The 27,645-nt window shown below is 39.1% G+C and overlaps 1 protein-coding gene across 3 annotated transcripts in view; it reads left to right on the top strand.

Moving 5' to 3' along the window:
• tgfbr3 (transforming growth factor, beta receptor III) overlaps positions 1–27,645 on the top strand; it is a 181,546-nt gene that overhangs the window by 74,408 nt on the left and 79,493 nt on the right. For all 3 annotated transcript variants that reach the window (XM_043698779.1, XM_043698780.1, XM_043698778.1), the window contains one exon: positions 23,194–23,331. In XM_043698779.1, the coding sequence (XP_043554714.1) occupies positions 23,194–23,331 (138 nt within the window). The remainder of the gene's footprint in view (positions 1–23,193; positions 23,332–27,645) is intronic.

The following is a 27,645-nucleotide window of genomic DNA, read 5'->3' as shown; positions in this document are numbered from 1 at the left end:
AGGCCCTTCGGTCCAACAAAGTCCACACCGACCCGCCAAAGCGAAACCCACCCATACCCCTACATTTACCCCTTACCTAACACTACGGGCAATTTAGCATGGCCAATTCACCTGACCTTGCACATCTTTGGACTGTGGGAGGAAACCGGAGCACCCGGAGGAAACCCACGCAGACACGGGGAGAACGTGCAATAGTGGTATTGTCACTGGACAAGTCATCCAGATGTTCTGGGGACATAGGATATGGGTTGAAGTACCTACCGAGGCAGATGGTGAAATTTTAATTAAAAAGTTGGCCTGATGACGAGTGACTGTCAATAGCTGTAGAAACTCATCTGATTCAGTAATGTCCTTTTTAGGGAAGATAATCTGCCCCCCCTCACCCGATCTGGATAGCACGTGATTCCAGACCCACAGCAAATGGTTGATACTCTACTGGGCAAGTAGGGATGGTTAATAAATGCAGTTCTAGCCCTTATCCCATGATGAATAAAAAAAAGTCATATTGTCGTTTTGTGGCACAGGAGGAGGCCAGTCAGTCTATTGAGTCTATGCTAGCTTTTTTGAATCAGGAGTGATAGGTGAGGTTTAATTTAGATAAATGCGAGGTATTGCATTTTGGGAATTCAAACCAGTTATACAGTTAATGATCGGGCCTTGGCGTGTTGTTGAACAAAGACCTAAGGATGCAGGTACACAGTTCCTTGAAAGTTGTATCGCAGATAGTTGGTGATGAAGAAGGCATTTGGCACTCTTGTCTCCACTGATCAAAACATTGAGTACAGAGTTGGGACATCATGTTACAGCTGTGCAAGATATTAGTAAGGCAACACTGCATATAGTTCTGGTCATTCTTCTATAAGAAGGATGTTATTAAACTGGAAGGTTTAAGTTATGAAGAGAGGCTAAATAGGCTGGTACGTTTTTCCCTGGAGCATTGAAGGCCGAGGGGTGACCTTTATAGAGGTTTATAAAATGATGAGGGGCAGAGATAAGGTGAATAGCTAAGGCCTTTTGCCCAGGATAGGGAACTAGAGGGTATAGGTTTAAGGTGAAAGGGGAAAGATTTAAAAGACCTGAGGGGCAATTTATTTCACATACAAGGCTGTGCATATATGAATTGAGCTGCCAGAGGAAGTGGTAGAGAAGAGTACAATTACACCATTTAAGAAACACTTGGACAGGTATGTGGATAGGAAAAGTTTAGACTGATATGGGCCAAACACCAGCAAATCAGACTAGTTCAGTTTTGGAAACTTGACCAGCCTGAATGAGTTGGGCTGAAGGGTCTGTTTCTAAAGGGTCTGCTGACTCTATGACAGTGTTCCATTCCACTACACTATCCAATAGCCCTGTTTGTTTAAAACCTTCAAGTGCCCTTCCAACTTTCTTTTGACATCACTTGCTGTGCTTAGAAAAAGCTTTTTCTCACATTCCCCTGCACCTCTTGCCCATAAACTTTAAATCCGTGTCCCCTAGTTCATTTACCACCAGCTAATGGGAACAACATTTCCCAGTCTATCTTCTCCAAAAGTGGTGTCATCTTGCATCTTTCTATCAAATCTCGCTTCCATCTTCTTTAACTTCAAGAGAAGAGAAAACCCAATTTAACTGCCAACCTAACCTTTGTAGATAAAATCTCCCACCTTTGGGAGTATTCTGGTAAATCTACTCTGCACCCTGTTGGGGACATCACATCCATCCTAAAATGTGTTGAAAACTGGATGCAGTATTCTAGTTGTAGCTTAACCAAAGCTTCATAGAGGTTCAGGCCAATTTGACAATTGGCTGCTGTAGGTAGTAAATAGTACAACAGGGAAAGAAGGGACTGGACATTGAGCCCAGTACCATGATTCCAATCGTGAGGATCTGCATTGTATTACATAGATTTTAATTACTTTGGTGATTATTTCAAAGTTATCCATCTAGACCAGTAGTGTTTTATTCTGTCCTACTTCTGACTTTAGTTGCGTAGACTATATAGTGACTTTTGCATGAAGCGTGCCACGAGTCAAGTAACCAGAGCCTACTTCTACAGCTAAACTGTTGATGTTTTCAGTGGAGTTAAACTTCTGGTTAATATTGACCAGTGAGTTGTTAAAGCACTGAATGCACCACTTCACTCTTCTTTACATTTACTTTAAACCTTTATCTTCTATGTGTCTGTCCAATACATCAGTCTGTCTACAGAAGTGAAAATAGTACAGCACAGAGGAGGTCACTCAACCCACTGAGTCAGAGTCAACTCATTCATAATTCAGTCTTGATAGTACTATACTTCCCAGGACTCTATAATGACATTTTTCCTTCAAGTATTTCCTTCACGTTTCTTTCTGAAGGTTGATTATTCATTTTGTATGCACTACTGATATGGTCTTGATCAAGACTTTTTTTAAAATGAAATTTAAATTGAGATCAGTTGGTTACTGAAAGAAAAAAAAATTACAAGATTAATTTGAAACAAGCACAAGGCAGGTTTCAAACACAGCAAGCACTGAATAATAACATGGATATCCTGAAGTCCAGAATCACCATAAATTTTTTAAAAATGAATTCAGAGACAAATTGTGGTTGATTGTAAAATATTACAAATGAAAAGACAGGTACAACAAAGAGAGATCTTGCAAATTTGCTTAGTAGTTCATTCAGCTTATATTTCACCAGTCTTAGTAACAAAGGTTTAAAAAATGGTGTACATCATAAAGAATTTTTAGCTCCTCTTCAGATAACAGCACAAAACCAGCAAAGATCCCTGGAGGAGGTGGGGAGAATCTCATTTTCAGACATGTGGTGCTTGATTTAAGCTTCCAATGACCACATCCCATCTCATCTCATCTGCCCTTGCTTGTCACATGTACCCTCCCATCCCCAATTTCACCTGTGACCAACAACAGGACACACCCATACTTAACTGACCCCAAAATACTTTTTCAGTATCTTTGGATCAGCCAGTTCAGAGGGAGTTTTGTCGTCTAGAAGCTGGTCCTTGTGAAACAAATGTAGGTGCAAGGCAAAACTTGCTGCGATGACCTATTTTATCGCGTCTGTTTTTACAAGAAGGTGGTTAACAAATTAAGACAGTTAACATCACTTTATTTTTTGCAACTTTTCCCTTTAACTTTCAAATTTGTACCATTGAACTGCCAAACGCCACTCGAGCTATGTGCAAATCTGTGTTTTCCCTCTCTGCCCTCCCATATCATATAACTGGATTTCATCTGTAACATAACCCTGGAATGTAGTAATGATAGATAGCAAGTTTCTGCTTGTCACGTTCCTTCTGTGTGCTCCAACGTGGTTTCTTCTCCTTCGCATTGGACTGGATTTAAAAGGTGACGGGGTCTTCCCAATTGCTAGAAAGCTGGCGGAAAAGTTATGTATCCGCCTCTTTGGAAAGGCCTGCCAAATGAAGTACTGCTGCGGCGGTGGCGGGCTTTTCCCACAATCAATGGTGTGACCACTTAGCCCATTAACTTCATTGAACAGTACACCACTGGGGAGGCAGTGACTACTGCTGCTCTGACATCCATACATGCTCTCTGGATCCCAAGCTGGTTTGGAAAGTGGGGGTGATGTTTGTGAAGTTGGGGATTATGTGAAGCAGGCAGCAAAATGGAGTTAAGGCCACAATCTGATCACCAGGATCTTATTGAATGGTTGACGGTACCAAGTGGCTTACTCTTTCCATTTGATGTAATGTAAGCTTTTGTCATTTATATTCCAAATATTTAACAGCACAGAAAATGATGTGGTTAAGAAATGAGTAGAACTATGAATGGTTTTTAATTAACATGTAATTTTGTGCTGTTCCAAACAAATCTACAACTTAGTTTGAACTTGTCATTTTTGTACATTTCACAAGGTTCAACTTTGTAAAAAGTTTCTGCAAATTTGTATTGATTCCACTAGTTGCTTTTTCCTTGCAATTTTTCCTTGCGTACTATTTTTTCAACGTACTTTTTTTTAATTAGACTTTCCCTCTAATTTTTAGTGAGCAGGAATTTTTGGATAGTAGGTCTTCAAGCTTACCACCCGAAGAGTCAGTGGAAAATGCACCAGACCCTCTGTCACCTCAAGTGTTCATTAGCTGGAGACAGTGAGGTCTGCAGATACTGGAGATTACAGTTGAGTGTGTTGCTAGAAAAGCACAGCAGGTCAGGCAGCATCCAAGGAGCAGGAAAATCAATTTTTCGGGCCAGAGCCTGATGAAGGGCTTCGGTCCGAAAGGTCGATTTTCCTGCTCCTTGGATGCTGCCTGACCTGCTGTTCATTGGCTGGAGACAGGACTCTCAGAGTTAGACAGCAGGGAAACAGACCCTTCAGTCTAGCCAGTCCATGCTGACCCTGTTCCCAAAATAAAACTGGTCTCATCTGCCTGTGCTTGGTCCATATCCCTCCAAACCTTTCCACGTCATGAATTTATCCAAATGTCTTTTAAACATTTTAACTGTACCTGCTTCCATCACTTTTTATGGTAGTTAATTCCACACACTAACCACACTGTATAAAAGCAAAAAACAGTACCCCATATGTCCTTTTTAAATCTCTCTCCTCTCACCTTAAAAATATGCCCCCTAGTTTTGAACTCTCCCACCCTAGGGAAAAGATCCTTGTCATTTACCTTATTTGTGTCCCTTCATGATTTTATAAAACTCAATAAGGTCACTCCTCAACCTCCTACACTGCAAAGAAAAACGTCCCAGCCTTTCCGGCCTACTGTTATATCTTAAACCCTCCATTCCCAGCAACGTCCTCGTAAATCTTTTCTGAACCTTCTCCAATTTAATAATACCCTTCCTATAACAGGGTGAAAGTGAGGACTGGAGATCAGAGTCGACGAGTGTGGTGCTGGAAAAGCATTCGGGTGGCATTCTCCTGCTCCTCAGATTTCGCCTGACCAGCTGTGCTTTTCCAGCACCACATTCTTTGACTATAACAGGGTGACCAGAACTTCACACAGCACTTCAGAAGAGACCACCCCAACATTCTGTACAACCTCAACATGATGTCCCAATTCCTATACTCTAAGGCATGAGCAATGAAGGCAGGCATGCTAAATACTTTCTAAACCAACCGATCTACCTGTGGCACAAATTTCAAAGAAATAGGTGTCTGAACCCCTAGGTCTCTATATTATTTCATTTGTGTAAGGGCTGAAAGTTCCACTGCTCTGTATTTCCAGTAGCACCAATGGCAGAAGGGGCCAGTATTGAAGACTAAAAGTGACATCAGATTCTTAACTCCTCGAGTCCAAGAAAGGATTAAATTTGGGCATCTTGTGAAGTGGAGGTAGGAGTCTTGATGGTTAATGGAGACACCTGGGGTGCAGGGAAAGCACCCATAGGGTTAATCTTGGTTGTGGAAGTGCGCCATTGTGGGAAGAGGTATTTGATGGAGATGCCTGCCCAGCACCCATGGAGGTTAACATTCTGGGCTTCTTCCCATCGGTCTCAACCTGTTCTGGGGCAGGTAGGACTTGAACCTGGACTATCTAACCCAGAATTGGGGACATTACCACAGCACCACAAGAGTCCTCTCCCATCAATATGGAAAGTGACCCTTAAGTGCACAATATTTTTGAATGCTAATTGCTTCAGTTTGAGTGTGAGCAGATGGATCATCCTTAGATTTGCCTGCTCCATGTAAAGTTTTTGACAGGTTAGGGGTGGGGAGGAGGGTGGGAAGCATCTCATGTGAGAATTTGGGGCTCTCCAACTTGCGAAGCTGCTAATAGATGAATGTAAAATAATGTCTCAAAGTTTTCTCCCCACTCCCCAAAACAAAACAGGCAATGCTGCTGATATGATTGTTAAAACATGACCACCAGCAATATTACAATGCATGCAACCCACAGACTCTTCCCCCCCATCCCCCCAATCTCCTCCTTATTCATGCCATTTGGGGTAGATTGGAAGAAAGTGGAAGTTATAGACCATTAAGTAGGAAAAGGAGAGGGTGCGATATTTCCTTTTGCAGTGCCAAAGAAAAAAGAAACTCAGTTGAATTAAAGAGAACGGGAATAAAAGCCCTTTTTTATCTGTACAAATATCCACTTCTTCCTATTGCATTGCATCACAGGAAGCACTGTGTTAAATTTCCATGGAACGAATGATCTTTTACAGATAAGATGTTGTTCCTATTTAACAAGAAACAAACTTTTTTAATGCACTTGCATCTCCCATGTTGTTACTTCAATTTAATCTGATTTCTGGCTGTCTGAGAAGAACAATTACTTGAATAATCTTTGCCTCTGATTCTTTGAACATTTGTGTAAATGCTATAATCATACTTCAAACAAATTTACAGCAACATAATACTTATTTTAGTCATTACTCTTGCCTGTCTTGAATTCTCTTGATGATAAAGGTTAGCAGACTATGCAAACCTAAGGTACCTCAGCCAAGCTGCATTTGCACCATATCAAATACAGTTGTAGATGGTACTTCTAGCAGGGACCATTGATAGGTTAGCAGCTTCCTCATTCCTCTCAACCATTTTATCAGTCTCACCACACTCTGTGCTGAAATCAAATCTTTCAGCATGTATTGGAGATGCAATCCAAGATATTTCTTCTCACCAGATAGACTTGCTAACTCAACGCAGAGCCAAAAACTTCTGTTTAAAAAAAAATTCAAAAGGTACAGACTCTTGCAGAGCTTTCCTAATGAATACCATTTCTATCTATTGTAAGTGGCATTTTTTAATCCATGTGCAACCCCACTGTGCTTGCAGAGAGCATCTGATTTTTGGTAATACTAGAGTAAGGGTGAAAACCGAATTAGTTACTGTTATTTATATAAATCAAAGAAAGCACAATAATTGTGAAATTTATTTAATCTGGAATGGAGAGGAAAGCAACATCTGTTTTCCCCATGCAGGCCTCTACATTTAAAATACCATTTATACCCCAATGACAATATCAAAACTCATTCTGCATATTTAAAGATGACTTTTACCAGTTTCCAGTGAATGTCCTTAAATTTACTGGACAGAAAATCACATGCTGCTGAGTTGCAGTGTCCCAATATGAGATTTCAGTCTGTTCCTGGAATGCAAATGCAGAAAACATATCTTTCGTGCACTTTTAGTATGATTGCTGACTTGCAATCTTCAAATATAAGTTTCCATGAACAAGAAACGCATTTCAATGGTTCCAATAGACATTTATTCACTATATGTACAATCAAAATAAAGTTGATTCAAAAACCACCTACTTTTGATAAACCATCTTTATTCAAAGAAAATACATTAACAATTGTGCTAATCCATAGGTGTTTGAGTAATCCTTAATAGAAAACAGTTTATTTATTAGTTCTTAACTTTATTTTAGCAACTGATCATAATTATTGAAAATTCAATTTTGAAATTATTCCAAATCTTTTTGGAAGACAAGGAAAACATATTTTTAATCTTAAAGACAAAGCTATTCTCCCATTTAGTTCCTGTTGCTGGATAGATTTCATAGTAGGTGATCCTGAAATCATTCCGTATACAGAAAACAGAGACATGGATGAAATCTTTCTCCAGCTTTTAACATAGAACATAGAAGAATACAGCGCAGTACAGGCCCTTTGGCCCTCGATGTTGCGCCGATAGAAGCCCACCTAACCTACACTAGCCCACTACCCTCCATATGCCTATCCAATGCCCGCTTAAATGCCCATAATGAGGGAGAGTCCACCACTGCTACTGGCAGGGCATTCCATGAACTCATGACTCGCTGAGTAAAAAAGCTACCCCTAACATCTGTCCTATACCTACCACCCCTTAATTTAAAGCTATGCCCCCTCGTAATAGCTGACTCCATACGTGGAAAAAGGTTCTCCCGGTCAACCCTATCTAAACCCCTAATCATCTTGTACACCTCTATCAAGTCACTCCTAAACCTTCTTTTCTCCAATGAAAACAACCCCAACTATTGTCAGTTTATAAAAGAAAATCCAATTAAAACCTGGCTTCAGAGTGAGGTCTTGCATTAAAAGATAATTACAGAATGGAAGCGCACAAAGGACCACTGAAATGGTTAAATTTGACTCATCATACAAAGTGTGTTTTACATCTTTTTATTAATTACTCTGTGTACATTAGAATATTAGAATTTGTTTTCAAAAATCATTTTCAGTGATTCACTGAAAGGGTAGAATGTTTGGGCTTATTGCAGAGTTTCTGATGTCAGGCAAGAGGTAGAGGAGGAGATGAGCTCGTGACACTTGGTTGGAATCTCAGACCAGGTAGCATTGGTTATAAATTTCTAAGCAATCTCTGCAAACCTTTAAATGAGTGGTTGTGATTTGTTGTTTGATTCCAGCTTCTCTATTTAACATACTTTCTAAAAACAATTCAAATGACTAAAGCTATAAGGTGTTTATGATCTGGACAGTCTAATATGTTTTTCTCTATTTCCCACTTACTTTCTTATCTCTGCAACTTCTGGGTTTGATTCAATGTTATCTTTATTTGAATAAAGTACTTGTAATGTTTCTTCAAGTTGTCTTCAAATAAATTTAAAATTACTTAGCCAACTTGACGAGTGTTGTAAGAATCTGCTTTTAGCTAAAGTTAAAAATCTCACAACACCAGGTTATAGTCCAACAGGTTTAACTGGAAGCACACTAGCATTCAGAGCACTGCTCCTTCATCAGGTGGAAGGAGTGATGCTAGTGTACTTCCAATTAAACCTGTTGGACTATAACCTGGTGTTGTGTGATTTTTTAACTTTGTGCACCCCAGTCCAACACCAGCATCTTCAAATCATGGCTTTGAGCTAAATTATTGTTCTGGGTAAAAAAAAATCAAAAACCGTACTTCACATGTAATTTTCATGAATGTATTAAAATAAACAAAACAATTGAGTTGGTAAATTTGGTAATTATTGTATAAAACGTTTTTGTGGAATTAAGTTATTATTAATATAAATTATGCTATTATTAATTACTACCTTAATTTGAATTTCAGAAATTTCAATGAGGAAGGAATAAGTAGCAGTGACGTTTCTGTTTTTCAAAAAGCATTTTGAACAATACCACTTATTTATCACTAATTGTTACGGTAGAGGTAAATTATTTTCCTGTTCCATATTGACAAAATTTTCCACAAAAATGTGGAATTCATTGCCACAGAGTGCAGTGGAGGCTGGGACGCTAAATGTCTTCAAGGCAGAAATTGATAAATTCTTGATGTCACAAGGAATTAAGGGCTACGGGGAGAATGCGGGTAAGTGGAGTTGAAATGCCCATTAGCCATGATTGAATGGCGGAGTGGATTCGATGGGCCGAATGGCCTTACTTCCGCTCCTATGTCTTATGGTCTTATAATTGTAATGTTTCAATGTTAAGGTATTCAATGGACCAGAGAGAGACATGACTGGTAATGGTTTAACATGAGGTCTCCATGCCTTAGGCAAGCAGAAAGTTGCAAAGGCGAATCCTTCGTAGTCACCTCAGCTGGTGCAGGAATTGAACCCACACTGCTGGCACCACTCTGCATGACAAATCCCAGCTGTCTTCCGTGAATAACTTTTACAACACAAGAGGTGTGATTAATAGAAATCTAGAAGATAGGTGCAGTATTGGCCATTCAGCCTGTCAAACCTGCTCTGCCATTCAATATGATCATGGCTGATCATCCTTTTCAGTACCCCGCTCCTACTTTCTCCCCATACCCTTTGAATAGTTTCAATAAGTAGTAAGATATATAGTTCCTAGGGCCAAAGGGATCAATGTGTTGACCTCAATTGTGTTCTGTGGCAGAAAATTCTATAGCTCATCACTTTCTGGATAAAGGAGTTTCTCCTCATCTCAGTCATAAATGACTTGCCTTTCATCCTTTTGACCCTGGTTCTGGACACCCCAGTCATCAGGAACATCATCCCAGCATTAACCCTGTCTGGTCCTGCTACACAGTTAGGTTTCTCTACAATACCTCCCGATTTCTTGAAACTCCGGTGTACACAGTGCTAACTGATGCAGTCTCTCTTCATACATCAGTCCTGCCATCCTAAGAATCAGTCTGGTAAACCTTTTGTTGCACTCACTCTATAGCCAAAACATCCATCCTCATAAGGAGAACAAAATTGTTCAAAGAACAAAAGATAATTATAGCACAGGAACAGGCCGTTTGGCTTTCGAAGCCTGCGCCAATCCAGATCCTCTACCTAAGCATGTCACCTATTTTCTGAGGATGTGTATCCATCTGCTCCCTGCCCATTCATGTATCCATCTAGATACATCATAAATGATGCTATTGTGCCTGCCTCTACCACCTCTGCTGTACATGATAGTCTTGTATGTCAACATCCCATTTGCTGCCTGCTGCACCTGAATATGTACAGGAAATCAGCAAAGTTTACAATTTATGGTTTGAGTATCCATGACTTGGTCATTTGCAGCTTGAATTAAAGAAATCTTCAATTAGTGTTTTCAGAGTGCTGTGTGCAAAATGGGTTATTTTGCCACACTAAGGAGTCACAATGTTTACAGTAAATTTGGTGACCGTATTAAATGCAAATGGTTCCATATGCTTTCTCAGTTTTTCAAAATGCCAGAATTCACTAGACCGTAAATAGAACCTTTCAGTTCATAGCACAGCTAACCCTTTAAGACCGTTCACCCACTGCTTGATTCAGTCAGTGTTTGCTCTGGAGTAGAGTCTGAAATAACTTGTATTTAGAATCATTTCAGAAGTTGCCAGTTGCTGTACTTTGCTTTGGTTGGCAGCTATTTAACTATATAAACCAATTTTTTCAGAGGAAATAGTCATTGGTCAGACTTCAGCTTCCTGCAGTCCTGTTTACCATGTTGTGGGTGCAAACCTATTGCATGGTACAATATAGTAGATATTTGCCAAGGTCACTTTAAAGTTGCTTTCTCAACAGAACCCCTTTTTTTTAAGATGATACATTTTGGCTAGTAGGGTTTTGAATACAGTGCATCGCTTGTATTAGGAATAGTCAAAATTGTCAAATATATTATGTATACTTATGGCGGAATTTCCTGAGGCCTTGAACGATGTGGGCAAAGTTGGGAAAATACAGTGAGAATGAAAAAATTAGATTCCTGAAGGCAAAAGAACTTCTGATTTTCACTTCAGGGTTTAAGCAGAAAACTCAAAATCTCACTAAGTGCAACCATTTTACACCTTATTTGCACCTTATTATTGGCTAATCTCACCTCATTTTTATTAAACCCATGCCATCTTCTTTTTTCTTGCTAAGAAATTAGATGGAACCAGCAGTTTCTTGGGGCCATAGATTGCCATTTGCTTCTCTGCACCTTCATGTAGCTCTCTCCTCACCATTCCTCTGTTTGATAGCAATGAACAGTCAAAAGGTTGGTTTTATTGAAGAAGGCTCCATGCTATAGTAATATCGCACCTACAGCATGTCTCAGCAGTTTATGTGGCAAACCTGACACTCCTCAGATAGCACATTTCAACCCAGAGCCTCTACCATCTTTAAGGACAAAGTCAGCAGATGGCTGCTACACTTACAACCTTTTATATACCCATATAATAAGGTGCAGATCGAATCCCACCACAGCAGATGGTGGCATTAAGTTGAATGATGACCATGAAAGCATTGTCAATTATTGTAAATACCCATCTGGTTCATTTGATTGGTACTTTTTTACACTTTAAACATTCACTTTTTTCATTGATGCTCAGTCTCACATCTATCCTGACTTGAAAATGTTTTGCTGAATCAAAATTTGGAACTCCCTCCCTTAAAGCATTATGGACCACCTATGCCTATTGTAGTCATGATTTAGAGATGCTGGTGTTGGACTGGGGTGTACAAAGTTAAAAAATCTCACAACACCAGGTTATAGTACAACAGGTTTAATTGGAAGCACACTAGCTTTCAGAGCGCTGCTCCTTCATCAGGTGGTTGATGAAGGAATGGTGCTCCGAAAGCTAGTGTGCTTCCAGTTAAACCTGTTGTACTATAACCTGGTGTTGTGATTTTTAACTATGCCTGTTGCAGTAATTTGAGAAGGCTGATTACCACCATTTCTTCAAGGTCCATTATTGATGTACAATAAATGCCACCCTAGCCATAATATGAAGCTATAGGGCTTCATATACCATAGTATGCCTTAATGTTAATATCCCATGAATGAACAAAATGACCACAAGAACCCATGGAAATATATTTCTTCTCCGATCACCTAATTGTTCACCTTACAGACTACAGACTACACCCTACTGAGGAAAGCACAGTCATTCAATAATATGCATTTTGAGACTTCTGAACACTACTTGACAAGGTGACTAGTTGTCAGTTCTTGACTGGTTGATCCAGTGTTAAAGTTGGACAATTCCAAGAGGTTTATGCATCCTTACACAGTTTTTTTTTCAGTTAACAACAGTCCTGAAGGATAACTGATCCATCCTCTGACAAGACAGCCTCCCCAAAGGAGATCCCTTGTCCTCAATGTGTCCAGGACTGTAGCAGCAAGGGTACCTCAGCCTTCCAATAAGGAATACTGGCTGTCCAAATAAATACACTGAACAGATCAACTCTTACCTCCAGAAATTTCCATACTCCAGGGACTCCAAAATTGTTTTCAATGTGGCTGTTGCACATTTATATGATTAGCTGCATCCAGAAACTCTGCATGTGAAATATAGTGAACCCCTAATCCTGTCCCTGCAAAAAGCAATTCTCAGTGTCTTCCAACATTTTCACCATAGCAGAGATGGTCTCCTTGGTGAAATTCAGGGCCCACGTAGCTACCAACTGTGCTGGATGTAAACATTCTCATGGTACTATTTAAAAGATGAGCAGGGGTGTATCCTTCACACCCTTGTTAATATTTATCCCTCAAGCAACATTATAAAAACTGATTATCACATTATTGCTACGTTGTTGCCTTGGTCAAAATGGCCGGCATGTCTTTTATACTATAAGAATACCTACACTTCAAAAGTACTTTTGGCTGTAGAATTCTTGATGTCCCGAGTATAGTAAGTGCCTTATTTTTTTCACTATGTGGCACAGGATTTAATACAAGAATTCTGACGTTCGTGGATCTATTCCAAATATAATTCCTTTCTTTGAACTAGTTGTGCTGACAGATTCCTTTCCATTCTTTTATTTCCTACATGAAAATCATTGATGTTTGTTTCTTCCTTTGTTAATATAAGCCAAGAAAAAGCAGTTGATAAACCGCTGTCAGCTTATACCATAGGTCTTGTAATTCACTGAGTTTGTTTCTGTGGGTTGGTCTACTCTGAGTAGATCAGTAAATGCATCAGCCTGATAAAGGTGACAATTTAAATTTATGGTAACATTTAAAAATACATTTCCTGAAACTTTTTAACCTCCCCCCTTGAAACTACGTAGAGGTTAGCAAATGTTTCATAGCTGAAAGGTTTTGGGAGTACAAATATCTTAAATTGTGATTATCTAAGATGTTTTGTATCACATAGTTTGAATTAATCAGTTTTAATTCATTTTGAAATATTTATTACATTAACCCTTAGTTAATAATTTATAGTGAAAAATCAGTTCCAATTATAAAAGGCTGAGGTGCTCTCTCTGGAAATGTTTTCATGTCCCAGTTTAGCATTACTGTTCAAAGCTACACAGATGTACACAACTCAACTTGGTGTGGCATTGCTCCCATCATGAATAGGTTTGATGACATCATTTAAGTTGAGTAGTATATACCTTACAATCCAGAATCAGTAATGACACAAAATAAGTGCTGCAATTTCTAGGAAGCACTGGAAATGCTAAGCATACCAGGCAACATCTGTGAAGAAGTAAAATTGGGTTCACTTCGGGAAATTTAATATCTTGCCCTAGTGCAGGTTTAGTTGCTGGGCCATTTAATCGAGTGGATCTCACCACATTGTTCAGGGAAAGAGCAGGAAAGTAAACGTGAAGAATGTCAGATCCTATTGAATGGCAGAACAGACTGGAGGAGTTGAACGGCTACTCCTGTTCCTATTTCCTATGGTCTAAGTCTGGTCAGAAATGCCCACAGCCTTCTCACCAGAATTTAACTGAACTCCATAAGTGAACAAATAATGCCCACTTGATGTACTCTTGATTCCATTGATATTCCTCCAGGATGAGGAGATTTGCAATAGCATTAGATTTAGGTTTTATTGTCACGTATACTCCAGTCCAGGGGTACAGTGAAAAGTGTGCAATGCAGCCGTTCCTGGCAGTGGTATTATCCAAAAATTAATCCAAAAATTCAGAAAATGTTCTGGGTATCTGAGTTCAAATCCCGATGGTGGAATTTAAATTCAACTTAAAACAAAATCTAGGATTAAGAGTCTAATGATGACCATGAAACAGTTGCTGATTGTTGGAAAAACCCATCCGGTTCACTAACGTTCTGTAGGGAAGCAAACTGCCATCCTTATCTGGTCTAGCCACGTGTGACTTCAGACCCACAACAATCTGGTGGACTTTCAACTGCCCCCTGGGTAATAAAAGCTGGCCTAGCTAATGATGTTCACATCCAGTGAATGATCGTTTGTCACTGGCCACCCGGGTGTTTTCCTATCTTCCTGGTGGTGGAATTTGAATAAAGATTCGTGCACTTTGTGTCTTTCACTGTGTCTCTCCCCTGCACACACACACACACACACACACACACACACACACACACAAAAAAATAGAAGATCACAGACTCTCGACAGTGTGGAAGCAAGCCATTCAGCCCATCGAGTTCACACTGACCCTCTGCAGAGCATCCCACTCAGACCCACCCCTCCTACCCTATCACTCTGCATTTACTGGCTAATTCACATAGACAATACATCCTTGGGCACTGGGCAATTTCAGCATGACAAATCTATCTAACCTGCACATTTTTGGACTGTGGGAGGAAACTGGAGCACCTGGAGGAAATCCACGCAGTCATTGGGAGAATGTGCAGACTTCACTCAGAGTCCCCCACAGGTGGATTCAAACCCAGATCCTTGGCGCTGTGAGGCAGCAGTGCTAGCCACTGTGCCACCCCTATGAATTTTTTTAAAAATTGTCACTAAACTACTCCATTAAATACTGCCCAGTATCCCAGGTTGATTACCGTTGATAGAATAGTTTAAAACTATTTTTGTAATTCAACAGGAAATTATACACTATGGGATAAATTTGAGTGTTTCCAAATTTCCAATTTTCAGACAATGCAACCTGGTAGATGTGTTGTATATTGGTATGAAATTTAAGGTAAAGGTGTGAACCATAAGAACATCTTCTGTTGTAATATGATTGAAAGATTTGTTTGTATTTTTATATTACTTCCAGTACTACATTTCAGTATTTCTAAATTTTAGTTATCCTACTTGAAATTCTACATTAGAATCAATGAATAATTTTTAAACAAATTTTTGGATGTAAATAACACCTTTGGGAATTCCAGTTTTAATGACAATCCGTTTCTCCACAATTGAAATTTGTACTTGACATGCAAAAGGGGACATTATTTTCCCTGCTAACTTTCATTAAATGTCAAATGTTTTGGAAATATGTACAGCTGTGTAAGGAAAATAACTCTTGCATATCTTGCTCACTTGATTCTGTGCATACAAATAAAAAGCATTGTGGAGCCAAATGTTGCAATATTTTCTGTTCCTGAGGAGGGGTAGGAGAGAGAATTGGTTAACTGTTTTTCCCAATATTTGGCAATAGTTAGAAATAACAGAGATCCTTGATCTGAATTAGATTCACATAGTCAAATATGCCATTTGTGATCAAGTATAATTAATTTTGAATTGTGTGCATTTGATATGGAAAATAGAAAAAAATGGGTTGGGAAATCTGTTAATTTTATTGTTTCTAATAATTGCTAAAACCAGTTATAGCAGTGGTTTTATGATCTGGTGTTTTCAGGGTATCTAATCACAGATGTGCACTTCCACAGAAATTCAGGAAGACCATGAAAGATAAAAGGCTATATACCTGCAACTTCCTAAATGTGATCACACATTTTGGAAATTTTCTTTTTGAATTGCCAACATTTTCTGTTCCGAAGCTCTTAGTGAAATTTGAATTTGACGATCAAAAATAAGCACTATGCTGTCTTGTACCTTCATTGGGTTTTGTAAGAAAGGAAATAACAGTGGGTTAAAATTAATGTTTGCAGTAGGAGTCTTGCCTGCCAGCTAAATGACTGAGAAACTAATGGCACCTTCATTCCAGGCCTGTTGGTATTAAGCGGCCCTCAGACACTTAAGTGGTCAGTATCAGAGCTTCCTCCTGGAGTAAGGACTATAGGGGCAGAAATTTCAGCCTCTCTAAGCTTCTGGTCATCTGCACTGATGTCAGCACTTGCATCTGTCAGCCAACACTGTATGTAGCAGAGACCTGGGATTAATGGATGTTAAGGGGGAGGGTAGATGTGATTGACAGAGTATCCAGGATGTGGGCAGTGGGTAGCCTTAATCTATTCTCCTCCACACAACCACCACCACCAATTAAAATGTTATTGATCAAGCAGTGTGCTTTTAAAAGGAAATCATCCTGTTCCCCCTTCCAACTCACAAGAGCCTGCTGATGCTCACTGTTTCACATACACTGCTCAGCACTGTTTAATACCAGCTATGATGGGTTGAAGCCATTAAATGGGCATTAAATTCTACCCTATATTTCTATAGCTATAAATGCTGATGACAGAATTTAACAATCATAAAATCATTAAAATTATAAGTGACCACATCAAATTTGAGGGTTTGTTTTGTTTCTGATAAGTGGCAATGCTTGCAGAAATGTTTGTGAGCTGAAGCTCCAAAATAAGCATAGTTTACTTAAACTGTGATTGTGGTTCATCTATATCATGATGAAACATTAGAGTAAATGATTTATAACAACAAGAATTCCATTAAAATCCATAACAATTCAGGAAGTTTTAAAACAAAGGTGAGCAATTGACTTGCAGAAAAACTGTTGAAGGTCACAAGCTAAATGATTAAATAGTTTATGGACAGCATAAAGTTCTGGTTTGGCTTCCTTTTAAATTAACCTTAGTTTTTAATGAAAATATCTGAGGTGGGAGGCTGGGGAAATGCTGTGGTAAGGTCATTCACCATGAAGTTGAGCGTGTGCTATAACTTGGGTTATACTTAGGCAGTTATGTGATTAAACCTCCTGTTATATGTTTAATCAGAGTTGACAACCTCCACATTGGAAGGATGATAATTGACATCACTGGACCATTTCGGGAGGAAGTACTTGAAAATCTCTGTAGTAATAAGAGCCCTTTTGAAGCTTTCAAAATAGTGAAATTTAGATCACATTTTTCATGATACTCTGTGGGGGGAAAAAAAGACCTGTACTTTAATATTTTTTGAGAGATATTAGTGATTTTTTTTTTTAATCAGGCCAGAAGTATACTTTCCCCTTTATGCACGGATTTGAACATAGAATACGCTTAAGCATTGTGGTTGCAAAGGAAATGAGGAATGTCAATAGTGTATTCTCAGGATTGCAAGGAACTCTGCCTAAAACTTTACTAAAATTACATAACTAATAAAATTACAAATCTACAAAGCACATTCAGAACTTCCTATCATTGCCTTTGGTGAATTCATACTGTAGTGTTTGAAGTACCCAAGGTTTGCATTTGCTACTTGATCAGAAATTCCAAATTTGTTTGAGAAGACTTTTTTGCATCCAAAGTTTGTGCAAGTAATATAAGTTTTAAAAGATTAGTGATCACAAAATTCTTGCCATCCAATAGTTTTGAGACAGCAATCATCAACCATTAAGAGCTCACCAGCTGTCAATTTCAATGTTAAGCTCAGATAAACAGTCGCTGAAATAGTGTATGGAACAATAAAAACCCAAAATGAGTGTTATATGGGTGGCACAGTGGCTCAGTGGTTAGCACTGTTGCCTCACAGCGCCAGGGACCCAGGTTCGATTCCAGCCTTGGGCGACTGTCTGTGTGGAGTTTGCACATTCTCCCCGTGTCTGCGTTGGTTTCCTCCGGGTGCTCTGGTTTCCTCCCACAGTCCAAAGATGTGCAGGTCAGGTGAATTGGCCGTGCTAAATTGCCCATAGTGTTAGGTGCATTTGTCAGAGGGAAATGGGTCTGGGTGGGTTACTCTTCAGAGGGTTTGTGTGGACTGGTTGGGCCAAAGGGCCTGTTTCCACACTGTAGGGAATCTAATCTAATATAAAAAGCACAATTTTTGCAGCAAGTGAAATGGACCAGTTGCTGAAGTGGCCATTGAATAGCAAGAAAATATAGTAAATGAAGGGATAATCTTGAAGAACCTGAAGAGAAGTCTTTTGACATATTCATGTACTACATATTTAGTGTTTTTAAAAGTTTTTGACCAGAATGGGCAATGCTTCCCTAATTACTCTTGAAAGTGACGAGGCACCACTTTGAATCACTAAAGCCTTGAAAGCAGGTAACACCCACAGTGCTGTTAAGAGTTCTAGTATCTTGATCCAGTGATAGAAAAAGAATGGCCATTTAGGTCCTAGTCAGAATGGTGTGTAGTTTGGAGAGAAAAATGCAGTCCCTGGGTTGCAAATGGGATCCATTTTTGAGTCAGTTCTCAAGTTGATCTGTACAAGTTGGAACATGATGCAGGACAACACAATTTGTAAGTACAAGGAAATGTTCATATGTCAAATCTTTAATATTAATACACCCCAAATATGGGACCATATTTGTAAGTATGAGTGTTCATAAGTCAGACATTTGTAAATTAGAGAACCCCCTCCACCTGTAGTAATATCTCCATGGACCTGATACCCTTGTCCTTTTAGACAGGTTTTGGAAGGTGATATTGAAGGATGCACTGCTGCATCAAACAAGTAGGCCCACAACCCAACATTATTGTGAAGCATCCCAAGAAATACACTAGAAATATCTGAAGGAAGACCATAAAGCATCTTCAGAACTTCCTGTCACTGCCACTTCTCTAAATACGTACTGTGAACAAGCCTCCCGCTAAGTCATAGAATCCCTACAGTGTGGAAGCAGACCATTCAACCCATCAAATCTACACCAATCCTCCAAAGAGTATCCTACCCAGATCCCTGTAATCCTGCATTTATCATGGTTAATCCACCTAGTCTTCCCATCCCTGGACACTATGGACAATGTAGCATGGCTAATCCATTGAACCTGAATATGTTTGGACTGTGGGAGGCAACTGGAGCACCAGGAGGAAACCCATGCAGACACTGAGAAAATGTGCAAAGACAGACAGTCACCCAAGGGTGTAATCAAACCCAGGTGCTGAGAGGTAGCAGTGCAAAGCACTGAGCCACCATGCCACAACACCTTGTCTGTTGCTGCTCCATGTTTAACTTATGACCACCCTTCTCTCCCATTCCATCTTTACCAACTGTGATTCTTAAAAAAAAATTTCAGTAATCATATAGGACACTATCAGCAGAAGGAAACCTGTTTTTAATCAGCTGTAAATTCACTCCATTGCTTTTGTTAGAGTATACCTTTCCTCACTGTCCATGTACTCAAAATCAACGCTGAGCAGCTATAGAAAGACTCATTTGGTAGAGGGAAAAGGCTGCAAAGGAGTTCTCTCAGGGGAACGTGAGGAAATGAAACATTAAAAGTAGAACAGACGCAATACTGGAAGGAAGATAAAAAAAACAGGTTTTCTTGCTGCTGGAGGATCTATCAAAATAGGCTAAACAGTAGACAATGTGAATTTGAAAATATGAACTTTCAAACATGCTGTCACACATTTGAAAGGGAAGAACAATAAACTGTAGTTGGCCGGGCTGCAGCAAAACTTCAAGTGCGTAAATTTCTCTGCATGCCTATGTATAAACAGTCTTTTGTAATAGGTTTGGATATGTATGGATTTGTAACTTTAATTTGTGATGTTCCAATTGGTATAATTTAATCAGCATTTGTTAGATACCTTTTAAACAGTAATAACATATTGTCAGGAAAAAACATCTTAAGATTTTTGTTACATCCATCAGTCTCCCTTACCGTTTCAATGTAGGATATTTTATATCATTACCGCATGGCTAAAACATTTTATTTCTGTATAACTTATAAAGAAATATTTGTCTGAAAATAAGTTTTTGTAGTTCAGCATGCAACAGCTGTTGAAGTGAAGACAGCTTGTGTTGCAGCGAAACTTGATATAACTATGAATGTTTCCAAGCCAGTCGATTAATGTAAATTTGGAATAGTTGTTATGAATAATCCATCAAGGGTTTTATCACTAGACTCTTGTCACTGGAAACTGTTCAGTCAGCTTACAAATTGGTTGCACTTGCTTTCATCTGTTGTAACACAGTTCCAGGTTGTGACTTGTCGTCTTTAAGGTAGAAACAAAATGACATTTTAATGGCCTTGTTTACTTTGATCATTTTCAACATTTCTGTCTTGCTCTTGTGATACAATACAAATTGCTTTAGCAGAATCTGGAGGCCTGACTCAGAATTGTTTTTATAGTTTGGTTGCTGTGGCAATTCTCAGTCTTCCATGAAACCATCATCTCCTGGGAAACAGAAACTTGTGCAGCTGTCTTTGGCCTTTTGACATTAACAATGTCTATTATGGGGCCTCTAAAGAAAAGTTTGCTCTGATTTTGTTGCCATTATCTGAGTAGAATAGACAAACAGAATCTGTATGGAGCATAGGAAATAGCAGAAAACGACTGGAAATCCTTGAGTGAGAGGCAGACGTTTAAACAAGGTCCTTAATGCTGTTTTTCTTTCTGTCAAATACAGAGCAAATAAACATTTTTAAATAACCTCAATGTTTACAAAGCCTTTTATTTCATGATCTTGTGATTTCTTCCCAATAAGCTCATCTCTACATCGTAGTGTCCACAACAGCTCTACTCCTTGTGATCATGTACATTAAGGTCACACTTAGAAAAAATGTTTAGGGTGTCAATACTAAGTGGTTATAACTTCATGATCAAGTAAACAAAAATATCATATTAGGGAGTGTCTGATAGGGATGAATGCACTACAGAATTTGGTTGTGCTGTTGCCTTAAATTTGCAGTGCGTAATATGCTATTCACTGATTTACTAAAATACTATCTAACTGGCACTGAGAATGGTTAGTTGAGAAGACAGATCTTGTCTGGATGAATGGAGGCTTTTCAGACTGATGCCTTTTGGGACATCTTTGAAAGCTAAACACAGCACAGTAACACAGTTTCTGCCAGATGACCAAGACCATACTGTATCATTTTCAGCATAGTAGCTTAAGGAGCACAGCTTCTTTGAATGCGGTTGTTAGTCTAAAACTTGGGCATTTGCCTGTGATAGTTATTGCACATTAATACTTTACTTGCGTTTTAACATGCAAGTAATAATTATTCAATTTACCATATTATAAAACTATATTTAAGTGGCTGACTTTATACGTTCAGAATACATTCTTGGTGTTGCATTCTACTTTGTCATTTTAGTAAAATTTAAGCTAGAAAGACACAAAGTTAAATATATTGGATGTCCAATGAGATCTTGGGCTCATGAGCATAGCTCTTTAAAATGCAATGAAAGGTGCATAAAATAATCAAGAAGGCTAATGGAATGCTAGCCTTCACATCTTAAGGGCTGGAGTATAAGGATGCAGACATTATGCTGCACTTAGACCAAACTTAAGTTAGACCCCACTTAAGAGGGCTCGGAATGGATTTGGGAACCACACCTTAGGAAGAATATTTTGGCCCTGGAAGAATTCAACACCATGTTTACAAAATGATATCTGGACTTCAGGAGAAATTAGACAATTTAGGCATTTATTCACTAGAATTTAGAAGGTTAAAGAGTAATCTAATCGAGATCTTCAGGATATTAACAGGGAAAGATAGGGCATGTAAAGATATTATTTCCACCGGTTGAAGATTCTAGAACCAGGAACATAGTCAAAGAATTAGGCCATTCGTTGGAGATGTTAGAAAGCACTTCTACATGCAAAGAGTAGTGGAGGTTTAGAATTCTCCCCTTCAAATGATGATCAACACTAATTCAATTGTTAAACTTAAGTTTGAGATGGACAAATTTTTATTATGCAGGGCTATCCAAGGACAGGAGCCCAAGGCATGCATATAGAGTTAGGCCACAGATCAGTCATGAACTTTTTTAGATTAGATTAGATTATATTACAGTGTGGAAACAGGCCCTTCGGCCCAACAAGTCCACACCGACCCACCGAAGCGAAACCCACCCATACCCCTACATTTACCCCTTACCTAACACTACGGGCAATTTAGCATGGCCAATTCACCTGACCCTGCACATCTTTGGACTGTGGGAGGAAACTGGAGCACCCGGAGGAAACCCACACAGACACGGGGAGAATGCGCAAACTCCACACAGTCAGTCGCCTGAGGCGGGAATTGAACCCGAGTCTCAGGCGCTGTGAGGCAGCAGTGCTAACCACTGTGCCACCGTGCTGCCCCTGTGCCACCGTGCTGCCCCAAAACTGATGAATGGCAGAGCAGGCTCAAGGGGTTGAATGGCCTACCTGTGTTCCAGTGCACACGTTAATTATATGCCACACTGTAGGTTCCCTCCTTGGTGAGTTGGTCATCAAAATAAGAAAATTTACTATAGAACTGTAAAGATTGTGAAAGAAACGTTGACCATAGCAAGGTATCTGGGAGCAGTGACATCCATTTTGTTTTGTGAAAAATTGAGCAACTTGGCAATGAGAAGGAAATAGTTCATAACAAAGTTAGTTTGAAATATAATACTGAATCAGTAACATTCTTCATTTCTTCATAATTTGTAGACACAGACAGTTCAGAACTGCCTTTTACATTCTTGGACATTAGTCCTCGAAATGGCAGATGGAGGAGCCAGCATCCTGTTTTGCGAGATACTCACCACACCAATTGTGAAAAGCATAATATATGGGAGAGAAATGATTTTGACTTTGAACTGGGCCCTACTGCACTTGTCATTCAATTCTGCCACATATCTTGCCATAGCGCACATCACTAAGACCTCCATAAACTTCTGACCATTTTATTTATTAACATATTTATGTAGACAATACTGTTTGAAAGCAGTATTGATTTTACTGGTTTGTATAATTATTAACCATTGACAAAGATAATCAATAATTAAGCTGAAGGCAGATAACTAGTTGACTAACCATTGACAATAGTATCACTAATGAAACTCGCCTAAAACTGTGCAATGAATGTTACATGTAAGAACAAACTTTCTACACAAAATAAATGACATTTCTTCTTCACTTCATCCCCAAAGGTGACATTGAATTTGAGACCCATTTTCTCTGTTGAAGTCCATCAGAAGCCTTTGGTATTTGTGCTGAATTCTCCCAGACCTGTGCTGTGGATCGTAAAGGCAGAAAGACTGGCACCAGGAGTACAGCGTTTGTTCCATGTAAGTTGAACAATTCTTCTAAATGTGGCTGCTTTTTATTTAATCATTGTGCACAACAAGAAGCCAGCTCCACTAAGAACCAGTTGTGAACCAGTTCTGATATGTGGGGTTTTCAGTTTTCACTCCCATTTTGTTAGCACTTCTCTAAAAAATATTAATTTCCTTCAACTTCTCATTCGCAAAAGACCCTTACTTGCCTTGCACTTCTGGGAAGTTCATTGTGTCTTCTTCTGTGAAGACAGAACAAAAGTAGTTGCTGTTTTGAAATAAGAAGTGAAATTGCTGGTGAAACTCGACAGGTCTGGCGCCATCTGTGAGGAGAAAACAGAATTAACATTTCGAGTTCAATGACTCATCAAAAGACCCATGAGATGTAGGAATAGAATTACCCCAATCGGTCCATTGAGTCTGTTCCGCCATTTGATCATGGCTGAAATATTTCTCAACCTCATTCTGCTGCCTTCTCACTGTAACCCTTATCCCTTTACTAATCAAGAACCTATATCTATGTCTGTCTTAAATACATTCAATGACTTGGTTAGACCTGCTGAGTTTCACCAGCAATATCTGTTTTTGTTTCAAAATGGAAACTACTTTTGTTCTGTCTTCACAGAAGACACAAGAAATTTCCCGAATGTGCGAGGCAAGCAAGGGCCTTTTGAAAATGAGGATTTGAAAGAAATTAATATTTTAAAAACACAAATTGCTCACAAAATTAATGGGATAAATTCCTACTGCCTGACAATCTACACCCCAGAATACTAAAGGAGGTGGCCATGGAAAAGTGAGTGTGTTGTTTATCATCTTTCAGAATCCTGTGGATTTTGGAACAGTTTCAGGAGGTTGCAGAGTGGTAAACATAAGCTCCACTACTTTTAAGTGAGAGGATGGAAACCAGGAATTACTGACTATGGTAGGGAATATGTTGGAATCTATTATAAAGGATGTGAATACCAATGGTATTACAGAGTCAACATAAATCATGTTTGCTCGAGTTATTGTGCGTTTTTTAAGTATGTAACTAGAAGAATAGATGAAGGAGAATGAGTATGTGTCATGTGTTTTCATTTTCAGAACGTTTTTAGTAATGTCCTATCATAAGAGATTATTGTGCGACATCAAAGCAAATGCGATTGGTGTTAATGTACTGGATTGGAAATGGTTAGCATAGAGGAAACAGAATTGAAATAGATGGATCCTTCTGGAGTGGAAGATCATGATTTGTGGGGTATTGCAAGGATCAGTGCCTGGGCTCCAACTGTTCATAGTACGTATCAATGAGATCTCCAACAGTGTAGTATTTCTAAATTTGCTGACAACACAAAGCTGTGTGGGTTGAGAGTGGTAAAGAAGACCTAAAGAGGCTTCAGGGTGATTTTGGACAAGCTAAATGAGTGGGCAATTGCATGGCCTTATGGATAAATGTGAAGTTGTTCCTTTGGAAGGAAAAACAGAATGGCAGAGTATCACTTAAATACTAAGTTGCCACTCTTCTTTCTTCTGCATAAATCTTTGAGTCCCATGCGCAGCAGCCACTTCTGAAACCGGGAGCAGCGTTGGTATGCCAAATGGGGAGCGCAGCCATCCAGCTTAAAGGGAATATTGTTTTAATGGTGATAGATTGGGAAAGCTTGATATAAAAGAAAAAAACTTGGATTTCCTTGTGCACTGGTCATTGAAAACAAGTGTGCAGCAAGCAGTTAGAAAGGCAATTGGTAGGTTAGCCTTCATCGCAAGAGGGATTGCAAACAGGCGCAAGGAATCCTGATTGGCCCGATGCAGGGTCTTGGTGATCACAGCTGGAGTTTTGCTGTTTCGATTTCCTTGTCTCAGAAAAGATATACTTTCCATAGAGGGAGTGCAGCAATGATTCACCATACTGACTTCTGGGATGGCAGATTTGTCACATGAGGAGAAATTGGGGGATTCTGCCTGAATGCACAGGTGTTTAGAAGAATAAGAGGGGATCTCAATGAAACCTATACAATTCTGATAGGTGTGGATTGTCTGGATGCAGAGATGATGTTTCCTCTGACTGGGAGTTTTAGACAAAGAGACATAGTCTTAGGATTTGCGGGAGACCATTTTAGATTGAAATTAGGAGAAATTACTTCAGTCAGGGGACACTGAGCCAGCGGAATTCTCCACCACAAAGTCTATGGATGCCAAGTTATAGAATATATATTCTTTTGAAAAATAGATTTTGTATGACCGAAGAAAATGAGAAGTTGAAGGAAATTGTACAAATCAGAAAGTTGTACTGGAGATATTAATAGGGTTGAAAGTTGGTAAATCCCCAAGAGCCTATAAACCAGAGTATTTAAAGAAGTGTCTATAAAAATCATCGATGTACTGGTGATCATTTTCCAAAATTCTATCGAACCTGCAGTAATTTCTGCAGATTTAAAGTTTGCAAATGTTACCCCACTTTTTAAGAAAGAAGGGAGAGGCACAGAAAAAGGGCACAATAAACCTTGTTCGGCTTGCAACTGTGGTATATTTCAGCAATTTCCCAAATGTAAAGAATGTAAAAAAAAAAGGAGACATGAATAAAAAGAGTGCATAAATTTGCAAATAGAAAATTACATTTGACAAGCTTATTGGATCTGTTTTGAGGATGTTACAAAATTGATAGAGGATTCAATGATCATAGTTCATCTGGATTTTCAGAGTTGTTTGATAAGCTGCCCCGCAGGAGGTTTTTTTGTGCAAAGTTAAAGCACATTATAGGAGGTAATGTACTGGCATGGGTTAATGATTGGCTAACAGACAGAAGACAGGAGGAATAAATTCTTCTGTTGGCAGACTGTACCGAGTTGGGTACCACAAGGATTAGTATTTGGGCCCCAGCTGTTCATAATCAATATTAATAATTTGGGCATGGGACCATATTGATTTCAAATATGTATATGACACAAAGCTAAGCAGGAATGAGTTGTTGTGAGGGAGATGTAGCATGTTTTCAGGAAGGTTTGGACAAGCAAGAATATGGCAGACTAACTATATTATGAAAAATTAGGCTGTCCACTTTGGTAGGAAGAACAGATTGCAGAGTATTTCATAAATGGTGAGAGTTTGAAAAGTGTACATATGCAAAGGGACTGGGGTGACTTTGTCAATGAGGGGTGACACATAGGTTCAGCTAGGTCTTAGGAAGGTTAATGGAATGTTGGCCTTTATTACAAGAGTTTTGAATACAGGAACAAAGAACTCTTGCTCCAGTTGAATAGGAGCTTGGTTAGACCATACCTGGAATATTGTGAGCAGTAGGAGAAAGTGAGGGCTGCAAATGCTGGAGGGCTGATGAGCGCTAAGATTCCTGATGAATCGTTGCCCGAAACGTTGATTCTCCTACTCCTTGTATGCTGCCTGACCAGTGCTTTTCAAGCACCATACTCTTGATATTGTGAGCAGTGTTAGTATTCCTTATCTCAAGAAAGATGATATTGCCATAGAAGGAATGTAACAAAAATTTACCAACTTGTTTCCAAGATGGTAGGACTGTCCTGTGAAGAAAGATTGGGAAAACTGGGCTTGTATTATCTGGAGTTTTGAAGAATATGACAGACTCATTGAAACCCACAAAATAATTAAAGGGATAGACAGGATAGATAGAGGTACAATATTTCCCTTGCTGAAAATGTGTTGCTGGAAAAGCGCAGCAGGTCAGGCAGCATCCAAGGAACAGGAGAATTGACGTTTCGGGCACAAGCCCTTCTTCAGGCTTGTGCCCGAAACATCGATTCTCCTGTTCCTTGGATGCTGCCTGACCTACTGCGCTTTTCCAGCAACACATTTTCAGCTCTGATCTCCAGCATCTGCAGCCCTCACTTTCTCCTCCAATATTTCCCTTGGTCAGGGATTCTAGAAACTGGGCACAATTTGAAAATAAGGGGGATGTCACTTAGGAGAATGTTTGTTTGTTTGTTTGTTTGTTTGTTTGCTTTTTTACTCAAAGGGTTGGAAATCTTTGGAATTGTCTACCCCAGAGGCTGTAGAAGCTAAGTCTTTAAGTATGTTTTAAGTAGACATTGATAACCTTTTGATTATCAGTGCTGTAAAGGGTTTGTTATGACACAGGGTAAACTCCTACTGCTAATTTTAAACGAGCAACGCAGAAAAGATTTATCCCATGTGGTAATCTGAAAATTCGAGAGGCCAAGAACTATTTTTAAAGTAAAATTTAACAACTTTATTTTTACTTAAAAGTCTAACAGAGAATAATTAAGTAACAACTATTTACAACTCCTTCCTCCTAATCTATCCTTTACTTTCCCTTTAATAATAATCGTCTAACAAAACCCCTGGTTAAGA

This window comes from Chiloscyllium plagiosum, chromosome 11 (genome assembly GCF_004010195.1).
Source record: "Chiloscyllium plagiosum isolate BGI_BamShark_2017 chromosome 11, ASM401019v2, whole genome shotgun sequence".
NCBI classification, from domain to species: Eukaryota; Metazoa; Chordata; class Chondrichthyes; order Orectolobiformes; family Hemiscylliidae; genus Chiloscyllium; species Chiloscyllium plagiosum.
This window is presented reverse-complemented; position numbering and strand designations above follow the sequence as displayed.